The sequence below is a fragment of the Sturnus vulgaris genome, chromosome 8, assembly GCF_052056855.1.
Source record: "Sturnus vulgaris isolate bStuVul1 chromosome 8, bStuVul1.hap1, whole genome shotgun sequence".
NCBI lineage: Eukaryota > Metazoa > Chordata > Aves > Passeriformes > Sturnidae > Sturnus > Sturnus vulgaris.
The window spans coordinates 3,818,319-3,841,536 of NC_142250.1; the positions used below are offsets into that span (position 1 = coordinate 3,818,319).

Sequence of the window (23,218 nt, forward strand, 5' to 3'; positions counted from 1 at the left end):
CGAGCTTGGGTTACATCAAGGCGAATGGGAAGCTTCATTTTCAAAGACATCTGCAGTGTTTTGGGAGCCTTTGGGCTCTTTTCTGAGGGGGAGAGGAAGGGCAAATCCCAAATTTCACCGACCTTCAGCTCCACGGAAATCCCTCCGGGCAGATTGGTCCTCGGGACCTGTGCTGGAGACTTCATGAGTAGAATGTGGAAATCCTCCGGCACGATTTACACTCGTTGGGGCAGAGCATCACAAGCACATGGCACAAATATCACACCTTTGAAACAGCCAAATCCTGCCCTGGCAGCTGGGGGGGAAAGGAGCACAGCCAGGTGTGGGGGAGAGCTCCCACCTTTGAGTTCTGCCACATCCCCAGAGCAGGAGCAGGCTTGGGAACCAACAGCCCTGAACAGGAAACCTCAGTGTGGGTCCAGCAGACGTGCCTGGATAAGCCCCTGTGATTTCCAGCAGCATCAGGTCCCCTCAGGTCACTCTGGTGGATTTAATTCCCAAATAATCTCCTGCTGCATCAGCTCCCAGCCCTTCGGCTGGCCCTGCCTGCCTGCACACTCTGGTCCCTCCTCATCTGAGCTGAATTTGGAATACAAAATGTACTACCAGCCCTCTTTGGGAGGTGAAAATACCTCCAAGTGCTTCCTGAAAATATCTTCATTTACTGGGGGAGAAAAAAATTTCCTATTCTATTCAATAGATTGAGGGCAGATCTTACAGCACAGTCTGGAAGCTCGCTGCTATTAAACAGAACAGGTGAGGAATCTTTCCAGCTCAGGATTTATTTTTCTTTAGATGGGGGGAAATCACTGATTTGGCAACAGTTTCTCGTGGGAAAGCATCCATTTGAGCAGGGATTTTCTGTGCAAGAAGTGGGGTCATTGACAGTGTGTCACAGGGAGAGGAAAAAAAACTCAGCTCAGGCCACTTATTTAGGGTCTGACTCATTAAATTATTAATTATTAATGATGTGCTGCCAGGAACCCAGCTACATCAGAAAAGTAGGAAAAACGGCAAAGGATGGGAAGGTGGAGAGGACAGCAGCCCTCGGGAGCACCAACCCTGTGGTGGGACATCAGCAGGGGTGGGAAGGGGCTTTGTCTTTGAGCCTCTGCTGCCACACCAAGCAGGACAAACCCCGTGCTCCACAGGCATGTCCATGGAGGAGAGAGCCAGGCTGTTGGCATTTCTTGTGGATTTTTTTCCATTTGCTATGGATCAGCACCGCTCTGAGGTCCACAGGTACTGGATTCAACCTCAAGCTTTGGCTCCTGCCATGAAAGCCCTTGGATGAAAGCCACCTCCAGTGGTCCAATATCAGCATATTTTGCCTTGGGAAAAGAGAGAAAAAAACCTTTAAAAAGAGGCTGCAAGTCAACCTGAGGATGCAGCTCCAGCTGGGGGAGGCTGAGGAGGCCAGATCACGGGGGTGCAGCTGATCACAACCCCAAAGTGAAGAAAATCGACAGCAGGAGAGTGAGAGCAGCACATGTGGCACCGGGTGGCTCTGCTTTTATTTATTTGTGCTACCAGGGCCGGAGGAAAGCAGGCTGTGAGAGACCACAGCTCGACCTGCACCGAGGCACAAATCAGAGCAGGCACCACATCAGCTCGTGGTGAAAGACCACAGATCAGATAAAAAGTCAGCTTTTGGCAGCAGCTGGAACAGAAAGACTGAAAAGCTGCAGCCCTGCTGAGACCGAAGTGTCCAGAGACTGTGCACACCCTGTTTGCAAGAGCACCTCTATGGGCACAGACAGTGGAATCCTCCCTGGGGCTTGGCCTGACAGCGGAGAGCAGAGCACAAACATCACCCCTGCTTTAGACACCCCTGCAGGGGGACATTAACCCTTCCCCAGGCACCTGCACAGTGCCACAGTCACACCTCGGTCCCCAGTAAGTAAAGGGAATAAAAGCCTGAGTCACCTCAGCAAAGAGGGAGAAAACAGGTGAGGACCGACTGTCATGGGAGGTAAAAAATCGTGATGAGCACGGCTAAAGCAGCTCATTAATTCCAAATGCTTATTCAAGAGCACCCATCTCCCAATTAAACTGCTTAATGGGCTTCAAAAAAAGGAAACACGTGCTGGAGATGCTGGAGATAGAAAGTGCTGACTGTGATCTCGTGATTTTAAATTCAACAGAGAGGAAACAGAGAGGAAAAGCGCCACAGCAGCGAGCACCAGGGACACACACACACACACAGTGACACGGGCACCTGCGGCCATGGCCCACACAGGGTTTGTGGCACTAAAAACCCCAGGGAGAGCCATCCTCGCCTGTGTCACCACCAAACCTCAGGTCACGGGGGTGGTGACGCCAAACTGAGCAACCTCTTGGGGAATGCAAAGCAGCCACGGCTGTGCCACGAGGGGAAAAACACCCTCACTCCTGAAAGGGAGAAAATCTGGATGTGTCCTTCCTCTGCAAGCATTGCATTCAGGCTCAGGCTTCAGCGTAGAAGTGGATTGGCCAGAGATCTCCAAGAGGGCAAGGAAGGAGGAGGAGGAGGAGGAGGAAGGACTGTCCTTCCACTGCCTCTTCCAGCACAAGGACTGGGAGCAGCCTGAATTCTCCTGAACCCAGGAGATGTTCCCTCACTTCCCCCACAGCACCCTTGTCCAAAGATGTAGAAGGATGCCAAGAGTTTGTGCATCAGTCTGAGGGGAAAAGGGAGCAGTGCCTTGAAGATGAACGTGTTGAAGGTTGCTGAATGCACAAACCACTGCAGGTTCAGCAAGTCCCTGGCCACCAGCTGCTTCTGGTGAGGGGCTGCTCTCAGGAGTGCATCCCCTGTTCTTACTCATCCCTGAACAGTTCCCTCCAGCCACAGGGCAGGACAGCCATTTCAGAAGCCCGAACAGTTGTGCAGTTACACACTTGTACATTCAAAACTGTTACATTTTAGGGCTTTACAGCAAGACGCCGAGCTCAATAAAACCACAAAACCAACCGCCCAAAGCAAGCAGTCAGCAGTGGGCCCTTCAATTCCTCTCCTTCAGGTTTTCCTTCAGGTACTGTTATGTGGAGCATTCTGCTCCTTTTACCTCCCTCACACCTCCTTCTCCAGACTTCTCACCTCTCCCCTTGCCTTCCCTTCTCCCTACAGTTAAGCCAAGCTTGCTTCGTCTGGAGGACTTCGACTCTTGGAAAAGTCAGAAGGCATTAATCAAACGCTCTGTTGTGCAACTATTTCCATCACTGTGTTGCATCTGGTCCCTGAGGTCTCTTAATTCTTCATTAAGAAAGTGCTCCATGTGGAAAGAGGCGAGAGAGGGCTTGGACAGCACTTCACAGGCTCTGCTGTGCACGGTTCTGCACGGTTGGGAATGAATCCCTGCAGCCCCACAAACAGATGTGCAAAGGAGCCCAGCACCCAGGGGTTTGACAAAAAGAAGAGACACAAGCAGCAGCGGGGCCACCTCTGAGTCATCTCACAGGCAGGGTGATGGAGAGGAGCCACCCAGAGCTGCAGGTACAGAGAGCACAGAGGTGCTGAGCCCTGAGCTCTGCTCTGGGGCTGAAACCACACAGGACCAGCCCAGCTCCCATGCAGCTGCTGCAGGAAGTGGGCAGCTTTGTGAGAAGCTCAGATGAACTGGGCACAGTGTTCCATCCCTTAAGTGTCATGAGCTTTGTCAGAAAAATGCACCCTTCAAAGGGAAGGCAAGTAGTGAAGAGAGGAATCAGGTCATGGCCACTAACCTGCGTCAAAGCACACCTTGGACACTCTGACAGGAACTGGTAATGGGGGTTTTGGGCAGCAGTTCTTGGCCAGCTCATGCCACAGCATCTGGGTGAGGGTGTAGGCACTGTCCCCAGCTGCTCTCAGAGCAGTGCTCAGACTGTCCTGTGCTTCACAGATCCCCCAAGTTATTTCCTTTCCCAGCCATGTTCTTAACTCAGCCCCTCTTTGGCCAGTGGAAGTGACTCCAGGGGACATCCAGCTCCTCATGCTGCATCTTCCCACCTCCCTGCCAAGAGCCACCTCAGGGGCTGCTTGAGACTGTGTCCACCCATCCACCTGCTGCTGCTGCTGTGAACACGTTGTCAAACCCCTAAAAAGCAAACCCTTCCTCCCCAGAGGGGCCTGAAATGCTGCCCTTGCACTGCCCTGAACCAAAGTGATCAAAGCTTCCAGGGAAGAGGAGGGATGAGGATGGATGGATGGATGGATGGATGGATGGATGGATGGATGGATGGATGGATGGATGGATGGATGGATGGAGAGGGAAAACCTCTGCAAAGCACACAAACCTGAGCAAGCTCCTGATCTCAGGCTGGGAGGTTCACCAAGTACACAAAGGATGCAACATGAACAATTGGGCTGGCTTAGGGTAATTCATCCTTCCACCTGCAGCATCCAGCTGCCTTCCACTTACTGGTCAGAAGATTCTCTGCCAAAGCTCAATTTTTTGTAGAGCTTTATCCTGTGTGAATGTCAGAGTTTGGCAGATCTGATCATACAATAAACCCTCCAGATCTTACTCTTGGGGAATGAAGTTTGTCAGAGGCAGCAGACAAAGAGATGAAGGTGGCAAGTTTTATGCACCTTGCAGATTGGTTCTTCTATGCCTAAACCTTCAGGGGAAGCCAGAGCATTCCCTGGAGTGCTGCAGCTCAGACCTCACCCTCAGAAAAGGACAGACACACTGGGTGCCATCCCTTCTCCTGCTTCAACTTACAAACACGTGAGACGAGAGTTGTGCAAAGCTTTTCCTTCCTTTTGACACAAAGGAGACAAATTGAAAGCCAACAGGATGGACAAGCTGGGGTAAAAATAATGCCAGCCTTCCTATTTGGCTTTTTATCATTGCTGTGTGCTCCTCAGCTCAGTGCTTCCCAGCTTTTCCAGCCCTCTCCCTTTCCTGGGGGGCTGCAGCTTCTCCAGGAAGCCTCCAAGCCCTCCCCACACACCTCAGCTGCAGGCTGGTTTGAAGGGCTCTCACCTCTGAGTGAGGGCTGAGAACCACTGAGCCTTCAGACACCCAAGAAACATGGACCAGAGCTGCTTTTCTGCACATTCAGATTTCAGGGAAAAGCCATGTCCTTTCCCAAGTGCTGATATTCAGAGAAGGGGAATAACTCCTTCTTGTGCTGGTGAGTGGATGTTATCAGTCTCCTCTCACTGCTGCGTGATCTTTACCATCCTCCAACAAAAATTCCAATATTTTCCTAAGCTGGTTGCAGTCCCAACTCCAGTCTGGAGCTGCCAGCCCTCCTGTTTCCATAGTTTCAAACACTTTTTAGAACCCCAAGCCAACCTCTCAAAGGCATCTCCCGCCCTCCAGATGCCTCTCAGACACCTCTCATCAGCTGTTTCTTCCCATCCTTGCAAAACCCCACCAAATCTCTATAAACATGTGCCATCACCCCTTTCCTCACAAGTTCCATGCCTCCACCCACGAGGTTTCACTCTCCCATTACGAAATCTTGCTTTACATTAAAGCCTTTGCCGCCTTCTCCTCCAAACTCATTAATTTCCATTTAAAAGGCTCATTCCTGCACAGATTTCCATGACAGAATCCTTCCCTTTTTCTTCTGCCATTTTCCTCCTGCCACATGAGGACGGGGCAGCTCTGATCTCTCTGTCCAGGCTGCTGGAATTCCTCAATCCAGCATTTCCCAGCTGCTTTCAGCCTCTTCCAGACCCCACATAACCTCGACACTACAATTATTCTGTCAAAGGCCAAAAAAACATCAGCAGGGCCTGAAGCAGCTTGAATTATACAAAAGGTAATTTAAAGCACAAAGCTCAGTCTCTGAAATATCACCTTTTATCAGCTTAAAACTCCTCCGTGAACAGGAAATCATGCAAGCAAACTGCCACCAATTTCAGGGCTTAGTGATGGGAGACAAAGCAAATTACCAAGCACAGGAGCCCTCAAAAAGTAAAAAATAAACCCCACTAAGCCAATTTTTAAAATATTTCTGTAGCCAGTACAGCCCATAGAGCAACATTTGCAGCTGAAAAGTGCAGCCCAGGAGTTCATTAGCAAGTTTTTATATTCAGGTTGCTCATCACAAGCCCAATCCATGATTCCCATCAGGCAGGATAAACACATCCAGGTTTGTGCAGAGCACCAGGAGCTCACCAAGGCAAACATATCTGCTGAACCTGCACAACCCTGATGTTTCTCAGAGCTGTTCTTTCTTTTAAAAAAGAAACAACCCAGAAGCATTTCTCCTTGCTATGCCTTCAGAATAAAGCTTGGTAGACAAAAAGAAAAAAAAAAAACAACCCAAACCACAACCAAACAAAACCAACCAAAAAAAAAAACCCTAAAAAAAAAAAAACAGGCAGAAAATAATTACCTGCCCTATATTGCAACACAGAGCAGTGGCTGAAAAGTTTGAAAGCACAGAAGACAAGTGGAAAATGAGAAGAAACACATGGAAAAACAATGAAATGGCATAAAAAAATGCCCAACTAGGAAAAGTCTCAAAGAACAGGGAGCAAAAGGCAAAGTAACAAGTAATGGTTTTTATTTTAGTGAGCCCATCAGTTCAAAATAAAGGAATTTTCTCATCTGCCTAGCACAGGATTGTATGAAAAAAAACAAAAAATAAAAAGGAATAGAATTACCAGAGACAGATGTGGAAAGGAGAGGTTTGAGAAGATACCAGAGAATGAAGATGATAAGAAGCCAAAGAAGCAATTCACGTTCTGTTTTTGAGAAGACAATGAACTGACTCCTTATTTGACCTCCCTCCCTTTGCATCAAGTCTTGATCTATAGGAATAATTTGTTGGGCTTTTTTTTTCAGTCCAGCTCCCACTGCACCCAGGGCACCTCAGGGAGTCTGGTCAGACTGACACAAATATCAGCACTGGCCCGTGCCATCACTCATTTCAGAGCCAACCAACTGCAGAAAAAACAGTTTCAAATTCTCCTACCAATATCTTTCCTTCTTAAAAGACTGCAATTTATAACTCTGCTGCAGCTTTAAAAGAGACACAATTAATTATTCACCACCCCTCAGTGGCTGCCTGGAAAGGGACCTGAATGAACTGAGCTGCTGCTCCCTCCCTGCTGATGCCAGTGGTTGAAAAAGCTCAGCCAGGCTCTGGAGAGCTGGAGAGGGCTCAGAGGACATGGAAACCACAGGTGTGGGGATGGAGCACAGGGATTGTCCTCTATGCTGGCACCCAGCACCTCCCTGCGAAGCTCTGTCACCACATCAGTCACCAGAGTGGAAAAAATGAGCCTAGAAACCACCTTTAGCTGCTGGGGGCTGGGCCATGGAACAAGAGTGTAAAAGTCAAATTTAATCCTCTGTTCACAGCACTTCTCACCTGTCTCCAGAGCAGAATCCCTTCAATAGAGAGATCTCTGTATCTATAGAAATTTCTCATCATGTTGAACCCTGTTCAAACTACTCTCCTTTGAGCTTCCTGGCCTTCCTCTGCCTCTTCCCACCCAGTTTCCATTTTTTGGATGCAAACCAAGCTCACCCAAGCAAAAGGAGCTGCATTAAGAGCTTGGGTAGCACCACGTGCTGTGGTGTAAAGCCCTTACCTGTGCCACACACCTGGCCAACACTGCACCCCACAGAGCACCACAACCTTCCTTGTCCAAACAGAACTCCAGTTTTTTGGAAATGCTCAGTCAAATGTGAGCCAGGGTTGGTGTTACCAGTAGTGGGAAGGAAGGAGGAGTAACAAGAAGCACTTGAAGGCACCCGATTTGGGGGTGCAGCAGAGCACCCCGGCTCCTCCCCATCCCTCTCACATTCCTGCAAGGCCCAGGGGTAACCCTGGGAGCAGGGAACACCACCTAGGATTGAAGTGCCACTTGAAAATCTGCCTTGAAGACAGCCAAGCAACCAGAAGAACCCCAAAATTACCTACTTGATCTGTTCTGAGATCTCAAAGGGCCTTTCCAACCTTAACAATCCTATGATTCTATTGGGAAAAATCCATCTCATTGCCACTGTAAAGCTACTTTTTAGGAAAAGAATTCTCAGGTGGGACTCATGCCTCATTATGCAGCAGATGCAACATAACCTTATAAATAAGGTGAATTTTGAAATAAGTTCTCTTGGAGACTAAATAGAGAATCCCAGGATGGTTTGGGTGGGAAGGGACCTTAAAGCCCATCCTGTGCCATGAGCAGGGACAGCTTCCACTAGCCCAGGGTGCTCCAAGCCTTGTCCAACTTGGCCTTGGACACTTCCAGGGATCCATGGGCAGCCACAGCTTCTCTGGGCACCACTTCCCAACCTCACAGGGAAGGACTTTTTGCCAACATCCCATCTATCCCTGCCCTCTGGCAGTGGAGAGCCATTCCCCCTTTCCTGGCACTCCAGGCCCTTATCATTGGTGTGTCTCCATCTTTCCTGCAGCTCCTCAGGCACTGGGTACAGGCACCTGCCCGTGTGGTCTGATGCCCCAGGAGGTGCTCCTGCCCCTCACCAGGACAACAACGGGAGGGTTTGATATCCCTGCACACATCTGGACTTCCACTGCTGCACTGGTCAAACCTCTGGAACACATCAGGCTTTGAAGCTGCAGCTCCCTCCAAATCCCTGAATGCTCGAGGAGCACCCTTGGCTCCAAGCACCACACTCCAAATTCCATAGCTTTACAAGCACAACGTCTCAGCTGCTTGCCAAGCTCAGAACACTGCAATAAAACACCCACACAGTGACAAGAATGAGACTTTAATCAGTTTTAAGTGGAGTTTTAACACTAAGAGATAAAGGGTTGTTAAACACAATAACAAACGGACATCTGATTTGTATGAGGCATTATCCTGTACATGTCATACTTGGTTTTTGTGTATTCTCAGTTACACACAGAGCCACTGTTGCACAGCACAATAGTATTTGAAGAGGCTGAATCAGAGTAAGGCTGCTTAACAGACTGATTTTTTTTTTCTTTTAGTATCTATATATATATATGCTATATGAAAACAGACTGGAAATTTGAACTGGCAGAGAAAGGCAGCTCTGCCAAAACGCTGCAGTTGGAGCCCCTTTTAGTGCACAGTCCCACCCCATCCATCTGCATGCACGACACTTTCCAACAGTATTGAGAAGGTAAACGAGGCACTTCGTGGCAACCACAGGCATCGTTAACATATTGCACACATTTGCTAGGACTAAACATGGAACTTGCACACCAGCATCCTCTTTTTGGATTATTTGAAGGGTTGGTTTGTTTTTTGTTTTTTAATTTGGAAAGCTGATTTTGATGCTGCATGTAAACTCCAGTTTACAATGTGTGCCCCGGGGAGGAATCTGGAGGCTGATTTGCACAGCTGCCCTGGAGGAGCTGTGACAAAGATTTTTACTGGGGCTGCCCAAGCCCAGGGGATGCTTCAGGGCCTTGCAGTTAAGCTCTTACCAAAGTGATGCCTTCAAGTAGTTTCAGACATGTAAGCTCTTGCACATCCCAACAGGCTGAAGCGTACAGTCCGGAAACTCAAGGAAAGATTACCTACAGAATGCAGCTCAAGCTAATTATGAATACTGTCATAAATAAAGTTTTAATAAGGACTCAAAAACCTTTCAGTCATAGCAATTCTTGTCAACTTCTATGGGGGTGGTAACTGAAATAAAGTATAGGAGAGTATGTATAATATATATTTATATATATAATATATATATATAATGCCATTTTTCCATTTCCAATGACTACACCATAAAATGTAAGCAAGGCTTCTCAAAGACGTCGAAACATTAAAAAAAAAAAAATTAAAAAAAAAAATCAAAACCCTCATTCCAACCTTCACATTCCAAAGGAAAAATAACAGTGCAAAAGCCCATCCTTGCGTCCTGGTTCCTGATCCGGCGTCACCAACTGGAACTGCACCATCCAATCCTGATTATCCAAAGTGGGACACGCAGCAGTGCCAAGATCCCAATACTTTCCAAGCAGGAACAGTTTGGTTTATTAAACCAACACAACTTTCAACTGTTATAAACCAGACAGGGTGAAACACGATTGGAAGGGTAAGAGTTAAAATTCCTGTTCCCAAGGGAAAACCACCTCCTGCTCGTCATAGTGAGCACTGAACCTTGATCCATTAAAGTCTAATTAAACCTGTAAGTCACAACATATTACCAGCTTTGTTAGAAGTTAGAATCATGAATCTGAGGAGCAGATTGACCAACAGAAACCAGGTAAGAATTTTTTTTTTTTCAAACGACCTTTACAACCTTGGTTTACCAGTTGTAATTAGTGGAAGTCCTGCCTTGTGTGGTTCAAATTCCAACCATTAATGCTGCTGTACAGGGCTCTGACAGATCCCATTCATAATTCTGGCTGAGAACACAGCTTATGAACTTCCATGTCAGCACCAAGAAGTTAATTAAGTGGGGGAATGTGTGTACTACATCCTTAAAAAAGCATCAATTTGGGGTCAGCTGTTCATGGCCCACTTAGAGGGGTCTGTTTTGGCAGTGACTTCACATCTGGATGCATCAGCAGCTGGACTCCTGAGTCACCTCAGGCTGGGCATGACAACTGTCCACCAGCAGCCAACTTTGAGCCCTACCCTTGCTTGTGTCCCTAGGAACAAATAATCCAACACTGCCACTTGGTTTAGAAAAAACAATTCGTTGGGTGGTTCGAGGGGAAAAATACATTTTTATAGTAAGGTATTTGGGACAAGTTCTGCTTTTTAGTCTTCATTAGCGGTTGAGAATTTACTGCAACACTGGTTTCCTGTCTCTGGTGTGTAATGTCCGTTTTTTAAACATTGCAGGTAATGAGTATTCAAGTAAAATTCCCTAACAGTTAATGACTTTTTTTTTAAAAAAACAAAAACGTGTGCAAAACTGCAAAACTCATTGTAATAGAATGTGTAAGGTCAAAGGGGTGGAACGGCTGACAGAAGTTTGATTGAATAAATGCATCAGAAATCTTCCAAACAAACACTAACCTGGAGAGTCTCCAATGACATTTCCTGTGCACCATTACAAAATCTTTTTATATTCATGAGAGAAAAAAAAAAAAGCTTGCAAGGCAGCACATGAAGTATTCACAGCAGGAATATGATTGAAAAACTACTAAGATAAATGTAAGATGTTGACCGGTGTTTTCGCACTAAGAGCATCTGACTTTTAGCACTGGCCTTGATTACACAGGAGATGGAGCAGCCATTACAATTCAGAAAAAATCCCAATAAATCATTGTCAAATTTTGTAACCATTTGTTTCAAGCTCTTACTTTAGTCGATAGCCTCCACATTTGTATGGTTAAGTCATTGTTGCTGTGTTTCCTTTTGTTTTTTTTTCGTTTTTCGTGACCCAATTCCTTGTCTCCCTTCATTGCGTGGGTCTCGTGGGTGTCGTGAAGGTTCATTCCTGTACCCCTAGACAGAATCACTCCCTCTAGCTGCCTTTTCTAGCACCATTACACTTAAAAAAAATGAAAAATGCACAAACAACAAGCAGTGACAGCGGCGACTCCTCACCCATTGTCCCGGATGAATTAGGGCAGCATGCTGAGGAAAGGTGCATGGAACAGCCGGATATGGTACACAGGCCACGCTCCTTTCCGAGCATCACCTTCCAGCCCCCATCCAAAAAACATGCATTAGAATGTAGGAAAAACCTTCTAGAAACATCTCTTAGCCAACTGCAGACTTTTCTGTTGCCACACAAGTGCAAAAAAAGGGGCAGGATGTGAACCTGTAAATATTTTTTTTTTCGGTTTTTGAAACTTCGTTTGGTGACAGAACACAAAAGGAAAAATTCCTACGCATACACATTAGGTCTGTCTCCACTTTTATAAAACTGGAATAAAATGGGAAAGTGCCATGTTTATAGTTCCTAATTGAAGTTTTAATGTCCTTTGACACAAAAAGGTATATACATATAAGAGCTACGTAACCTTTCTTTTCCCCCCCGACTGGACAAGTGTCAAACCCTGTAGATTTATAGGGCAAAACAAGATTGGTCAGGAAAGAATTGTTCCTATAATTGGTAATCTGACACTATGTCCTTTTGCCATTTAGAAAGGTCCTTTTTTTCAGTTTATTCAAGTTTGTCTCTCTTCATGGTTGGTTTTTTTTGTATGGTTTTTTTTTATCTCTGATAAAAAAAATATTCAGACTTTTGTAATCTGCGTATGCTGATCTTCATCAAAAGGTTCATTCTCTGGATCAGAGTCAGTGGTGTCAGAGTATCTATAATGATCAGGTTCATTGTCACTAACATCTGGTGTTACAGAAGTTGAACTGCTAGCCTCTGGGTTTGATGGCTCTTCTACTGTTTTTGTGAAAAATAGCTTCACCTGGGGAAGGAAAAAACAACATTTAAAAAGGGAATCCGGACTTCAACCAAGCACAGGCAACAAAGCAATTTTTAACAGCACAGGTCCTTCACTACGCTGAGTCACACCCGTGCTCCTCTCCCTAGAGAGCTTTGCCAGCCTCTCAATACCACCCCTGGCAACACAAAGACCTGGCAAAGCAGCAGGATTTTCCAGCCCAGCTGCAGGAACTGTGTCTGGCTGAGTGCTCAGGTGCTCCTGAGCTGCAGCAGCAGGACATCCCAGCACACCAGGCCACGCCACCATCCTCCTGCCTTCCACAACTGCCAGAGCACCAGGAGATTGCAGCAAGAGTGCACAGGAATGAACAGAACGCTCCCTAATGGGTGCCTTGCGTGTGGGAAGTCTGATCCAAGCAATATTCCAAGCAGCTATGACCGTAACCTTCAAATGAGCACCGGCTGATCTTTTATGAGGAAGTTAAAAATGCTGGAATTGTTACAAATGCCTTTTGCGTGTTTAAAACACTGCTGGCAATGGCTCATATTCTCCAAAGCTAAACTGCTAGGGTAAGGTATTCCCAGAATCACAGGACAGCTGGGCTTGAAGAGACCTCTGGAGATGACCCAGCCCAACCCCCTGCCCAGGCACAGGAGCACTTCCAGGTGGGCTTGGAATGTCTCCAGAGAGGGAGACTCCACACCCTCCCCAGGCAGCTGTTCCAGGGCTCTGCCACCCTCATGGAAAGAAGTTCTTCCTCCTGTTGAGGTGAAACTTATGTTTTAGTTAATGGCCTTTGCTTCTCATCCTGTCACTGGCACCCCTGAACAGAGCCCAGCACCCTCCTCTGCCATCCCCTGGAGATGTGTGTGTGGATTGATGGGATCCCCCCCTCAGCCTTCCCTTCTGCAGACCGACCAGGCCCAGCTCCCACAGCCTCTCCTCATCAGGGAGATGCTCCAGACCCCAAATAATCCTTGTGGCCCCCTCTGCTTCCCGTGGAACAGGCACTGCTGCAAATCAGCTCAGGAGTTCATTGTGCCCAGCCCAGAACACAGGCAATGCTGCTGGAGGAGGGAAGATGCTCCCCCTGGTCACCAGCTCTCCCACACCTCTGATGGCTTCCATAAACACCTGGAACAACCTGAAGACTTCAACCCCAGCCTCTCCACATCCATTAGCTCCCCAAAAAGCAGATAAAAGTACAAAGCTCAAAGCTTTGCTAGGTGATGGCAATACCGACACATGAACTCAGCTTCTACACAGCAGTTTCACATGGTCCCTCCAAAGGCAAGACAAACAAATCATGCAGCTTTTCAGCTTTGCCCACACACAGAATATACTGACCTTGAAGTTTGGAGAGAAATATCTGTTGGCTTTGTCTTTATTTGCTTTGTCTAGATCGTTTTTTGTTAATGTAAGGATTAAATATTCCTTATCATTATCTGAGCGCTCTGTACTGAAAATACCATCAAGTTCCTGATCTGCAACTAGACTTCCATTTTCTACTTTGTCTGAATTTTCATCCAGTCCTATGAAGAATGTATTTACCCAAAAGTGAAACATTTTGTCCTGGGGGAGGAAGAAGACAGAAAACAAGCTTGCTTTAGTATTCACTAATGGCACGTTAATTAGACTGCTATCAGCATCTGGTCAAAAACAGATCTGTAATATCAGGCAAAACTTGGTTGGACAACAGTATGTCATTTGTTACATTGCATGCAAAGACATTTTCACCACATCTCCTGGACAACACACAAAAATCTGCATTCATCAAGCTCAATTTTAACCAATTAAGCTTTTAACAGTCACTCATGGAGAGCTGGGCTTAAAACTATCATACCTGCAATAAAAGCAGATGATAATAAATTCAGTAAACTAAAACTTGCAATCACAAAGCATAAATGGATTGTTTTTACTCACACCTTGCCAAGCAATCCCTAAACCCAACAGACAACCTCACCAGCTGAGGTGAGTAATACTGAATCTCCCCTGTAACAGAAAGCTTTTTTATTTTTATACAGAAATAGCTACAATTGAGCAAAACTACCAATCCACTACTACAGTAAAGGATTCACGGGTGCTTTGCTGAGATGCTTTCACCCAGCCAGACCTTTGCTGAGCAGCACTAGGAGGAAGGCAGAGCCAGTGCCTGCTGTCCTGCCACTCAGCAGAAAGCTTTTAGGGAGAAGCTGAGGCAGTGACAGCTGAAGGATGTTCAGCTTAAGCAGAACTTGACAGACAACCACCAGCAGTTCTCCACTCTGCCACAGCTCCAGCTGTACCAAGAGGAAGGACATCCCTGTATCAGAGATCCTGAAGGCTCTGGAGAAGCAGCTTTGTGCCAGCCCAGAGCTGGTGTTTCCAAGGTCAACTCTGCTTGGCAGCTTGATCTGATCACGCACCAAACCCCTCTCCATCTGACACTGACCTACAGCCACTTGTTCTTTACACACAAAATTTTCTTTTTGGCTCTGACGTGGCTTTTCAGGCCAAGATTCAAATGCAAAGATGCAAATGGCCAGTATTCCTGCACTGCTGCTAAAGCTGCAGAGAAAGCAACCCATTCCAGAATCTAACATTCTTTGGTATTACACAGGAAAGAACATAAACTCACTCCTCCTGAGCTAACCTACCTATTTTGGTTTACCAATGAGATCTAATTCCAGTTTCTTCGTGGAAAATCCATGTCCTGCCCTATCTTCCTATTCATCTCTGCTGGTAAGGAAGCAGGGGGAAAATCAGAAGTGGTTCCAGTGTGTGTGACATGAGCAGGCCTCCTGCTGAAGGCAGTTTGGCACCAGCAAAATACCACAGCGTTTTCCTGAGCCAATGAAAGAAGGCAGGGAAGAGCTGGACTACTTCTTAACTCACACCCTCCTCACAAATTTATTCAAACAAGATACTGGGAATTCACAAGTGTCCCTCTCTACCTGAAACACTGAAAATCAGTCTGTTGGCCTTTGGCAAAGCCTACAAAACGACTTCCACCTTGTCTGCATTTCTGTAAGCACCAGAGAGCCCCCAAGACAGAAGTTAAAAATCCAGCCAGGAACACTTCTGGTAGTTGAGTTCCCCACTTCACCACTTGCCTCTCTTCAGTACTTTGGGAATCAAGTTCATCTAGCAAATGAGTTGCCTGGGGAGTTTAACATGTTTCCCACTGCCACTGAGCCCCTTCAAGCCATCCCATCTCTGAAGAAGCCTTGTTGGAGCCCATCCATGGGAGGCAGCAGTTAGCAGGTTCTTGCCAGGCCCTGCTTATACATTTCACACTCTCCTCTTTCCCCCAGAACAGGCTCAGAAATGCCCTGCCTGGGTCTGGAAGTTGAGGACGAATATTCTGGGATCACTCTGCTGATGTCTCTCTCCCAGAAGAAGAGGCAGCAGACAAATCTGGGATTTTGGGATGGCTGGAGAATGGCTCCTGTCACCAGCAGGAAAGCAGTGTCAGAGAAAAAGAGGCCACTGGCTGTGACTCAATGCCAGCAGAATCAGAAGGCACAGTTTTGTCATGCCTCACCTTCAGCTCCATGAGTGGAGAACCAGGAGGGACTTAGCTGGCACTTAGGGGCTGGGGGAACTCAGCTTCACTGACAGGGGCTGACAGACAACAAACCTCTCACTAGACAGCTTTTAATCTGTGTTCCTCAGGATAAATTTGTAGAGGTCTTCAGGGACTCAAACTAAACAATACAACTCAGCTGAGCTGGTCATTTCTTCCTTTTATCTCCCTCCAGCTTTTTAAAGCATCAAGTTATTTTCCTTTCCTTCCCACTACACAACTTAATTAGTCTAATAAACTGAGGTCATGGGTCTTGGAACATGGCATGGCCACTTAAATTGAGGGAAGACTTGGTCATGTTTTTTGGCATTAGCTTTTAAGGCTGATAACTTGTCACTGTTTTCACTGAAGAGCAAATCCATTATTCAAAGTGAGGATTCAGCTAAAGCATCAGGACCCAAGATATTTCATGAGAGACGAGGAAGAAAGATGATGTAATATGGGCCAAAGATAGGAATTTTAAAAATCAAGGCATGAACTGAACTCAGGCTTTATATAGCAAATCAAAATACCAGACCAAGTGCTCACATAACACAAGCTAATGAATAGACTTCTGAAAAAAAAAAAAGTATTAGAGACTGTTTTTCAATGTGTTTTGCTTCCCTTCCAGTTACATCACAGACATCTGTCTTAAAAAAAAAATAAACCACAGATGTACTTCTTCCCATAACCAAATCTGTGCCATAAATCTCCAGTGCAGTATCAGATGAGACAGAAGCTGATTTAATCCCCCAATTCTGACAAACAGTGCTTGTCCCTACCTTGTGCAGTTTCTCAGACTGACTGAAAAAAAACCACAACATTCTCCACTCTAGAGCTGGTCTCTAGCTGCAGACTGAGATCCAAGATTTAAGCCATCAGTCAGGAGTTCCCATGTCATCCTGAGAGCTTAACTTTTGCAGGGAGATCTACAGGCACTAAGTCCCTCTCAGCACCTGCTGAGGGTCTGGAGATGCTCTCCAAGAACAGACATCATGGTTCAGCCTGTTCCCCAGGCCTGCCTGATGGAACTTCCTGTACCATTTTCAGATCAACACTGAGTCTTCTGACATTTTCGGAGTTCATTCCTCAGCGTTTGCTTAACAGCAACTGCCCAAAGTCTTGTTGAACTCTGCAGCAGAACTTATCTCTAGACTTGAGAGATGAAATGCAACTGCTCAAACAATGCTGTCAGCCCTCCTACGCTGGAGTCTGGGGATAACACAACACTGACTCTCACAAATTAAACCCACATCAACATTTCCCTCTCATCTGTACTGGGAGAAGTCCCAAGAAAAGGTCTCCTTCACCCCCAGGCTCTGGAGGCAGGAAGATGAGGAGATTTCTGGTATTTTTTTAACAGACTCCCATTGAACAGAGTGATCTAAGGATACTCTGAAATACTTTCAGATTATCATGTCAACATCAATAAGTGGAAGAAAAAGACTTTGCAGAGATCCGTGGAAGCAAAACTAGAGTGACTACAGCAGCAGTCTGAGATGGAAGAACAGTCAAGCTACAACAAAAAACCATGCTAAAAAAAGACACCCAAATTACTAACTTCTACCCATCAGAAATTCATACACAGTCACAGCACTTGAGCCTCAAGCCATTTTGTTCTCATGTGGGCATGCATTTCATTCTTGAAAGGAAGTAGCTACAGATCACTGAAGAAAGAGTCTGAGAATAGAGTAAACAACTTGATCAGACAAGAAAAGACCAAGAGCTGGGACTTGCTAACTGATGCCAGGTGGCAGAAACTATGGAAAGGATGAAACCTTTCCAAGGCTGTCAGCCCTGTATCAATACCCCAATGGCACCAGTGATCCTGTGGCTGAGGTCAGCTCCCAAAAGCCACTGAATTTGCTTAAATTAACTTTTGTCATTAAAAGAAAGGACACGTGGCTACTTTAAATCTCACACTGGCTCTGCAACGTTAGGTGTTTGAAGTCATTTGTCATTCAGGCTTCATTGAGGTTTGGTCTGGTTTATGGATAATAATTTTATCCAAAATGAACCTGGGCAAAATTGAGGAGGGCCCTCCTACAGAGAGCTCTGCAGATAATGCTGCTCTTCAAAGAACTGGGAAATTTGGAAGCAAGTACAGGTGAGGAAATCTGGGGCACTGACATCTGAGATCAGTTGTTATAAAACAACAAATCAGAGCCAGGACAGAGAAGTTTTCTTCATCTCCACAGATGAGACACAGCCATTCTCCAGCCTGAGGCTCAGAATGAATCAGGAATTACACTTTTAATTGATCTCATTAGGTTTTTTATTATGCTGAAGTTAAAATGCAGACTGGTCAACATGTGAAGTCTTTAAGACTTGTTTAGCTACCTATAATCTGCTAACACAAAACCTGGGAAGAACAAGAACCAGTCACAGGCAACAGACTTATTATTCCACTTTTCATAAACCTGGTTAATAAACCAGAATCTCTGAAAGATAAGATGCTGTTATTCCTAATTATGCTGTTCCTCATGAATTAGGTGATCATTGCATAAAGGGATCTTTAAAACACAAGTCTCCCCAGTGGAGGGCCTTCACTTTTGGGGTTTTGCTGTGTAAACAATTGATGTAGAAAAGGAAAGGCACAGCTGTGAAACAGCTGGCCAGAGATATGTGTTCAGTTTGAGCCAAGGGAGGTTCTCTGGCACCAATATTCCCCTTTGCCCTATTCTCACCATATTCACTTTCTGCAACAACCTGTCCAAGGACCATGTAGAAGGATCAGCTCCTGTGTTTGCAGCAAAGCTAAGAGAGGTGACCTTACCAGAATTGTGGAACATCTCATATCTATTTTCCTCTGTCCTCCATTCATACTGAAAGCTGAGGCAATAAGACATTTGATTCAACAGATATTCAGAGATATTATCAAGGTTTTTTTTACTGGGTGATGAAGGGGCAGTTTCCATCTCAGAAAAGTCTGCAGATGTGAAAAGAACCACCTTCACCATTTCTTTGGCTCTATCAGGCCAAAACCACTGAGAAACTGAGCACCTCTGCACTATCTGTAATCCACAGAACCCAATTAGTTCGGGTATCTGATCAGAATAGACAAAAAGAAAAAAAAAAAAATCAAAAAACAAAAGAACAAAAGCAACCAGCTACTCAGAAACTACAAAGATTCTTAAGAAACAAAACCACAATCTGACACTCTGAAATGAAACTCCAGCACAGTAATTCTCCTGCTGTGGTTCTGCACTTCTACAGGCTCCTGAAGATCCAATTCATACTGCAGAAACTGTGTGTGCTCATGAGAGACTCTCATTACACTCTGGTCTCTGATCTCAGTGTTCTCTCCAGGAGTAAAACAAATACAGGAGTTTCTTCCTGGGGCTACAGAGCCAAGATCCAGCAGCTAACCTGCATTTCAAGGTATTTCAGGGATGGGTAAGGCAGCAGAGCACTTCCCATCAGGTCTGTCTGCAATCCATGTGTTACTGGAGATGGCAAAGAAACAACAAGATAGGAGAGAGTAGGTAAAGCAGGACCTTGTCTCAGATGTTGGGGCTTTGCATCATCTCCTCCCTGCATCCCTCATGTCTACATCCACAGTACCCATCTGGGTGCTCCTCTAAAAGATCTTCTCAAAACTGGCTGTTGCATGTCAATAATCTCAGCTTTGAAGCAGAATTTCTACTTTTAAAATGCTTTTACAGTCTCTGTACAGCACCTAACTGCAATGACTCAAAACATCTCATCCAACAGGCAGAGAAGGAAAACAGGGCCACTAAGAAACTGTCCAGAAACTTTTGCAGACACCAGCACATGAATTAAACTTGTTCGCACAAGCAAGCCCACACAACAGTGTGCATGTGTATTCACACACAGCTGGCAGGCACAACTTCTGTGCACAGATCTAAGTGATGTTACCTCATCACTTCTTTGTCTCCTGATCCACTTCCTGACTCTGGTTGCAAATTAAGTCCTAGATTAATTTTTTTTCCACAACAACTGAGACCCTAATAAAATCCTCAGCTCTGAGGGAATTCTCTAAACCTCTCATGTCAAGGCACTGCAGCTGGGAACACAGAGGTGGTGGAAGAGATTGCAGAGATACTTTGTAAAAAGTGCGTGGGAACTCAATTATCTCAGAAATTCAGCTAAATTTGACAGATGGGTACAAATCAGCCAACAGCACAGACAGGATCTTCTATGCCTGCTCAAACCCCAGGAAAATTTAGTGAAGAAAACAGCTGGAGTTAACTTGCTCAGTATGCAAGTCTATTTTTAGAAGGTGAATGTTTCTTCCTCAATTAGATTACTCACTACTACCCAAACGACTGCAATACCGACCTAGGATCATTTTTACCCAACCTTTGTACTTAATCTCACCAACTCCCCAAACATCCAGCTTTCATTTTGTGGTCGATTGGCTCCTTGGGAAAACCAGACATCAAAGAATGAAATGCTGTGATTACACAGCCCTGAAAAATAACCAACATCCCAACCCCCAGCATCAGGGGCTGGCTTGACAACATTTTCCAGAAAAAGCAAGGAAACCAAACCAACCTTTTTCAACATCTTGTTCTGTTTGTGGAAAAATTCCACTTTGATATCACCGCATACCGGCAAAGGTTGAGGGAATTCAAAGTACATGTACTTGTCTTCACGTCGTGAGGGTCCTGAAGGGGAGGTGAATATCTTTACCTTTAGCTGGTATACCACAAACTGAGGATCTGTGTGGCAAAACAGAATGTCACTTGGTGAGAAAAGCCTCAAAAGTGTCAAAAAGCACAACACTGGTAGCAGAAATAAAATTGTGACCTATGTTATTTTCAAAGTGAACTAAAATTCCATTAAGGGTTTAACACCACAGGGGATGAAACTTCGCCAGATGCTACTGGAAACAACCTTCAATATTTCTGTCCTTCATGGCAATACTTTCAGGCCACCAGGGAATCCCTAAAACATTATTTCTTTTTAATATAATGACTGTAGAATGTGACAACTGCCTGACTGTTCTTTGCATTTTCCCCTCTCCTCTCTATTATACAGACCAAAGTGAGAGGTTTTATTCTCTCTCACCTCTTCTTCCCATTGTAGAGTGGCTGGTCACATCAGCACAAACTGACTCTACTCTTACACAAACAAGCAAAAACAAGGACAAAACTGAACATTAATACTGAAAACCAGCCAGCACCAGCAGAGCCTAAACTGGTCCTGTAAACCACCATCACCAGAGAAGTCCCAACCATGGCATAAATTCCCCAATTAAATGTGCAGGTGTAACACTGAAATTAAAAGGGGGTTTTGGTCTGGTTTAGGAAGAATTGCTTTGGAAATGGTCAGGTCAGACAACCCTCTAAACCCTACTAAACACACCCTCACTGTCCTGCTGAAGGGCCCAGCAATGAAACTATTACTGGTGGGCTCAGAGAATCACTGAAGGGTTTGGGTTGGAAGGGACCTTAAAGGCCATCCAGTGCCACCCCCTGCCATGGGCAGGGACACCTTCCACTATCCCAGGCTGCTCCAAGCTCCATCCAGCCTGGCCTTGGACACTACCAGGGATTGAGGAGCAGTCACAGCTTCTCTGGGCACCCTGTGCCAGGGCCTGCCCACCCTCCCAGGGAACAATTCCTTCTGTATATCTCTCCTAAATTTTCCCTCAGGCAGTGTCAAGCCATTCCCCCATCCTATCACCACAGCTCCTGATGCAGGGTCCCTCTCCAGCTTCCTTGTAGCCCATTCAGACCCTGGAAGGTGCTGTGAGGTCTCCAAACAACCTTCTCTTTTTGCCCTTATCTCCTTCAAATCCTCAAAGCTGTGAAACTCTGCTATTCCCTCATTCTGCCCTAGAGGCTGGAGTCTGCTCTACCAGTGACTTTAAAGCAGTGGAATGATAACAAGGAAGGCAGATTGAAAGCTATCACATTGGTAAAATTACTGCCATCACACCTGAGAACACAGACCATCAACTGCACGTGTGAAAAATCACTGAGAACTCCACAGAAACTTAAAATATTGCAGCATACAACTGCTGAGCTTGATAGTTAATTTATCTCTCAGGTGCTTGGCCAATCTGTTGTCTATCCCAACATCCTCCTGTGAAAACACCACCCCAGCAGCCTCCCATGGACATGCAAGTCAGTGCTCACTTGAGCAGTTCAGACTCACAAGTAGAGCACAGTTCACGCAAAACATTAAATAAGTAGTAACTGCAGAAATCTGTAACCTCCACACCTCTTCCCTAAGGCAGAGGGGTTTTGGCAGAGGCTCCTCCCTCCCTTCTCCAGTACAGCCTGACAAGCTGTTCCATTGTTTCTTGTGTGTGTTACATGTTCAGGTACTGTCTCACAACAATATTAACAGGACAATTTTAATCGAAGCCACAGGAGGCACTGGAATTAATTACATATTGCTGTAATCCCCATAGCAAAACCATTAGGTTTTTTCCACCAACAAAAAAAGAGCACGCAACACAAGGCAGTCACTGCCCTGTAACACAGCCCACAGGACAGAGCAGAATTTGTTTTTGTATGTCAAAGCTTCTCAAAATCTGCTGTTCCTCACTAACACAGTGTATCAGCAGATGAGATTAATCATTTACAAGTGTATTAATGCTTTAGAAACCTCCACATAAAGAAATGTTTATTCCAGAGTTAATTAGATATTTACCCAGTTGAACTGATCCATTTATTTTTTTTTTTAACATCATGGGAAGAATGATGTTGCTGCATTGGAAGCCAACACGCCATTAGGCAAATGTTTTTCAGCAATTCATGTTTCCCAAGAGCTGCTGTGTTAAAAAAAAAGGGAGGCTTTTCATAAAAGTAAGGAGCAAATACCCAAATATGCATAGAATGGTGGAGTCTCCATCCCTGGAGGAGTCCATGGAACACGTGGATGAGGTAGTGGTCTGGTTTGGGTGACAAGGTGGGGACACAGGGTGGACTCAATCTTGGAGGTCTTTTCCAGCCTCAGTGGTTCTACATATGAAATAACTTATCTGCAAACTATTAAGACACTTGCCAATTTAAAACTGTAGTAAAGCAATCACAAGACCTTCACAAACTGCACCTGGGAGGATTTCAGTGGACAGAGCCCACAGATGTTAATTAATTTAAGCCAGCAAATTTTGGATTGTGAGATGATTACATGTGACTTTCTCCAAGATGTGCAGCTCTAGGTGCCATCACCCCATCCAAAACGCCAACAGGTTCCCTAGCAGAGGTGAAGGGGTGCTGGTACTTACTGCAAGTTCCGCTGCTGAACATGGGAATTGTTTCAAACATCATCTTGTGGAACAGCAGTGCCACTGGTCTGTAATCCAGGTGATTCTTTAACAGGTAGCTATAGTAGTACACGTAGCGTCTCTGACTGGGAATTGTCACTCCCTAAACAGAGGGAAAACAAGTGTCAAAAACCTTTGAGCAGCATCACTGACAGGGCTCCTGCCCATCTCCTCCAGCTGAAACACATCAAGCCCAAAGGAACAGGTCA

The 23,218-nt window shown here is 45.6% G+C and overlaps 1 protein-coding gene across 1 annotated transcript in view; it reads right to left on the reverse strand.

The window, feature by feature from the left end:
* Positions 1-8,647: 8,647 nt before the first annotated feature.
* PTEN (phosphatase and tensin homolog) overlaps positions 8,648-23,218 on the reverse strand; it is a 48,262-nt gene continuing 33,691 nt past the window's right edge. The window contains exons 6-9 of the mRNA XM_014882258.2: positions 22,971-23,112; positions 20,285-20,451; positions 13,570-13,794; positions 8,648-12,243 (exon numbers count right to left, since the gene is read on the reverse strand). Of these exons, the coding sequence (XP_014737744.1) occupies positions 12,058-12,243; positions 13,570-13,794; positions 20,285-20,451; positions 22,971-23,112 (720 nt within the window). The 3' untranslated portion in view covers positions 8,648-12,057. The remainder of the gene's footprint in view (positions 12,244-13,569; positions 13,795-20,284; positions 20,452-22,970; positions 23,113-23,218) is intronic.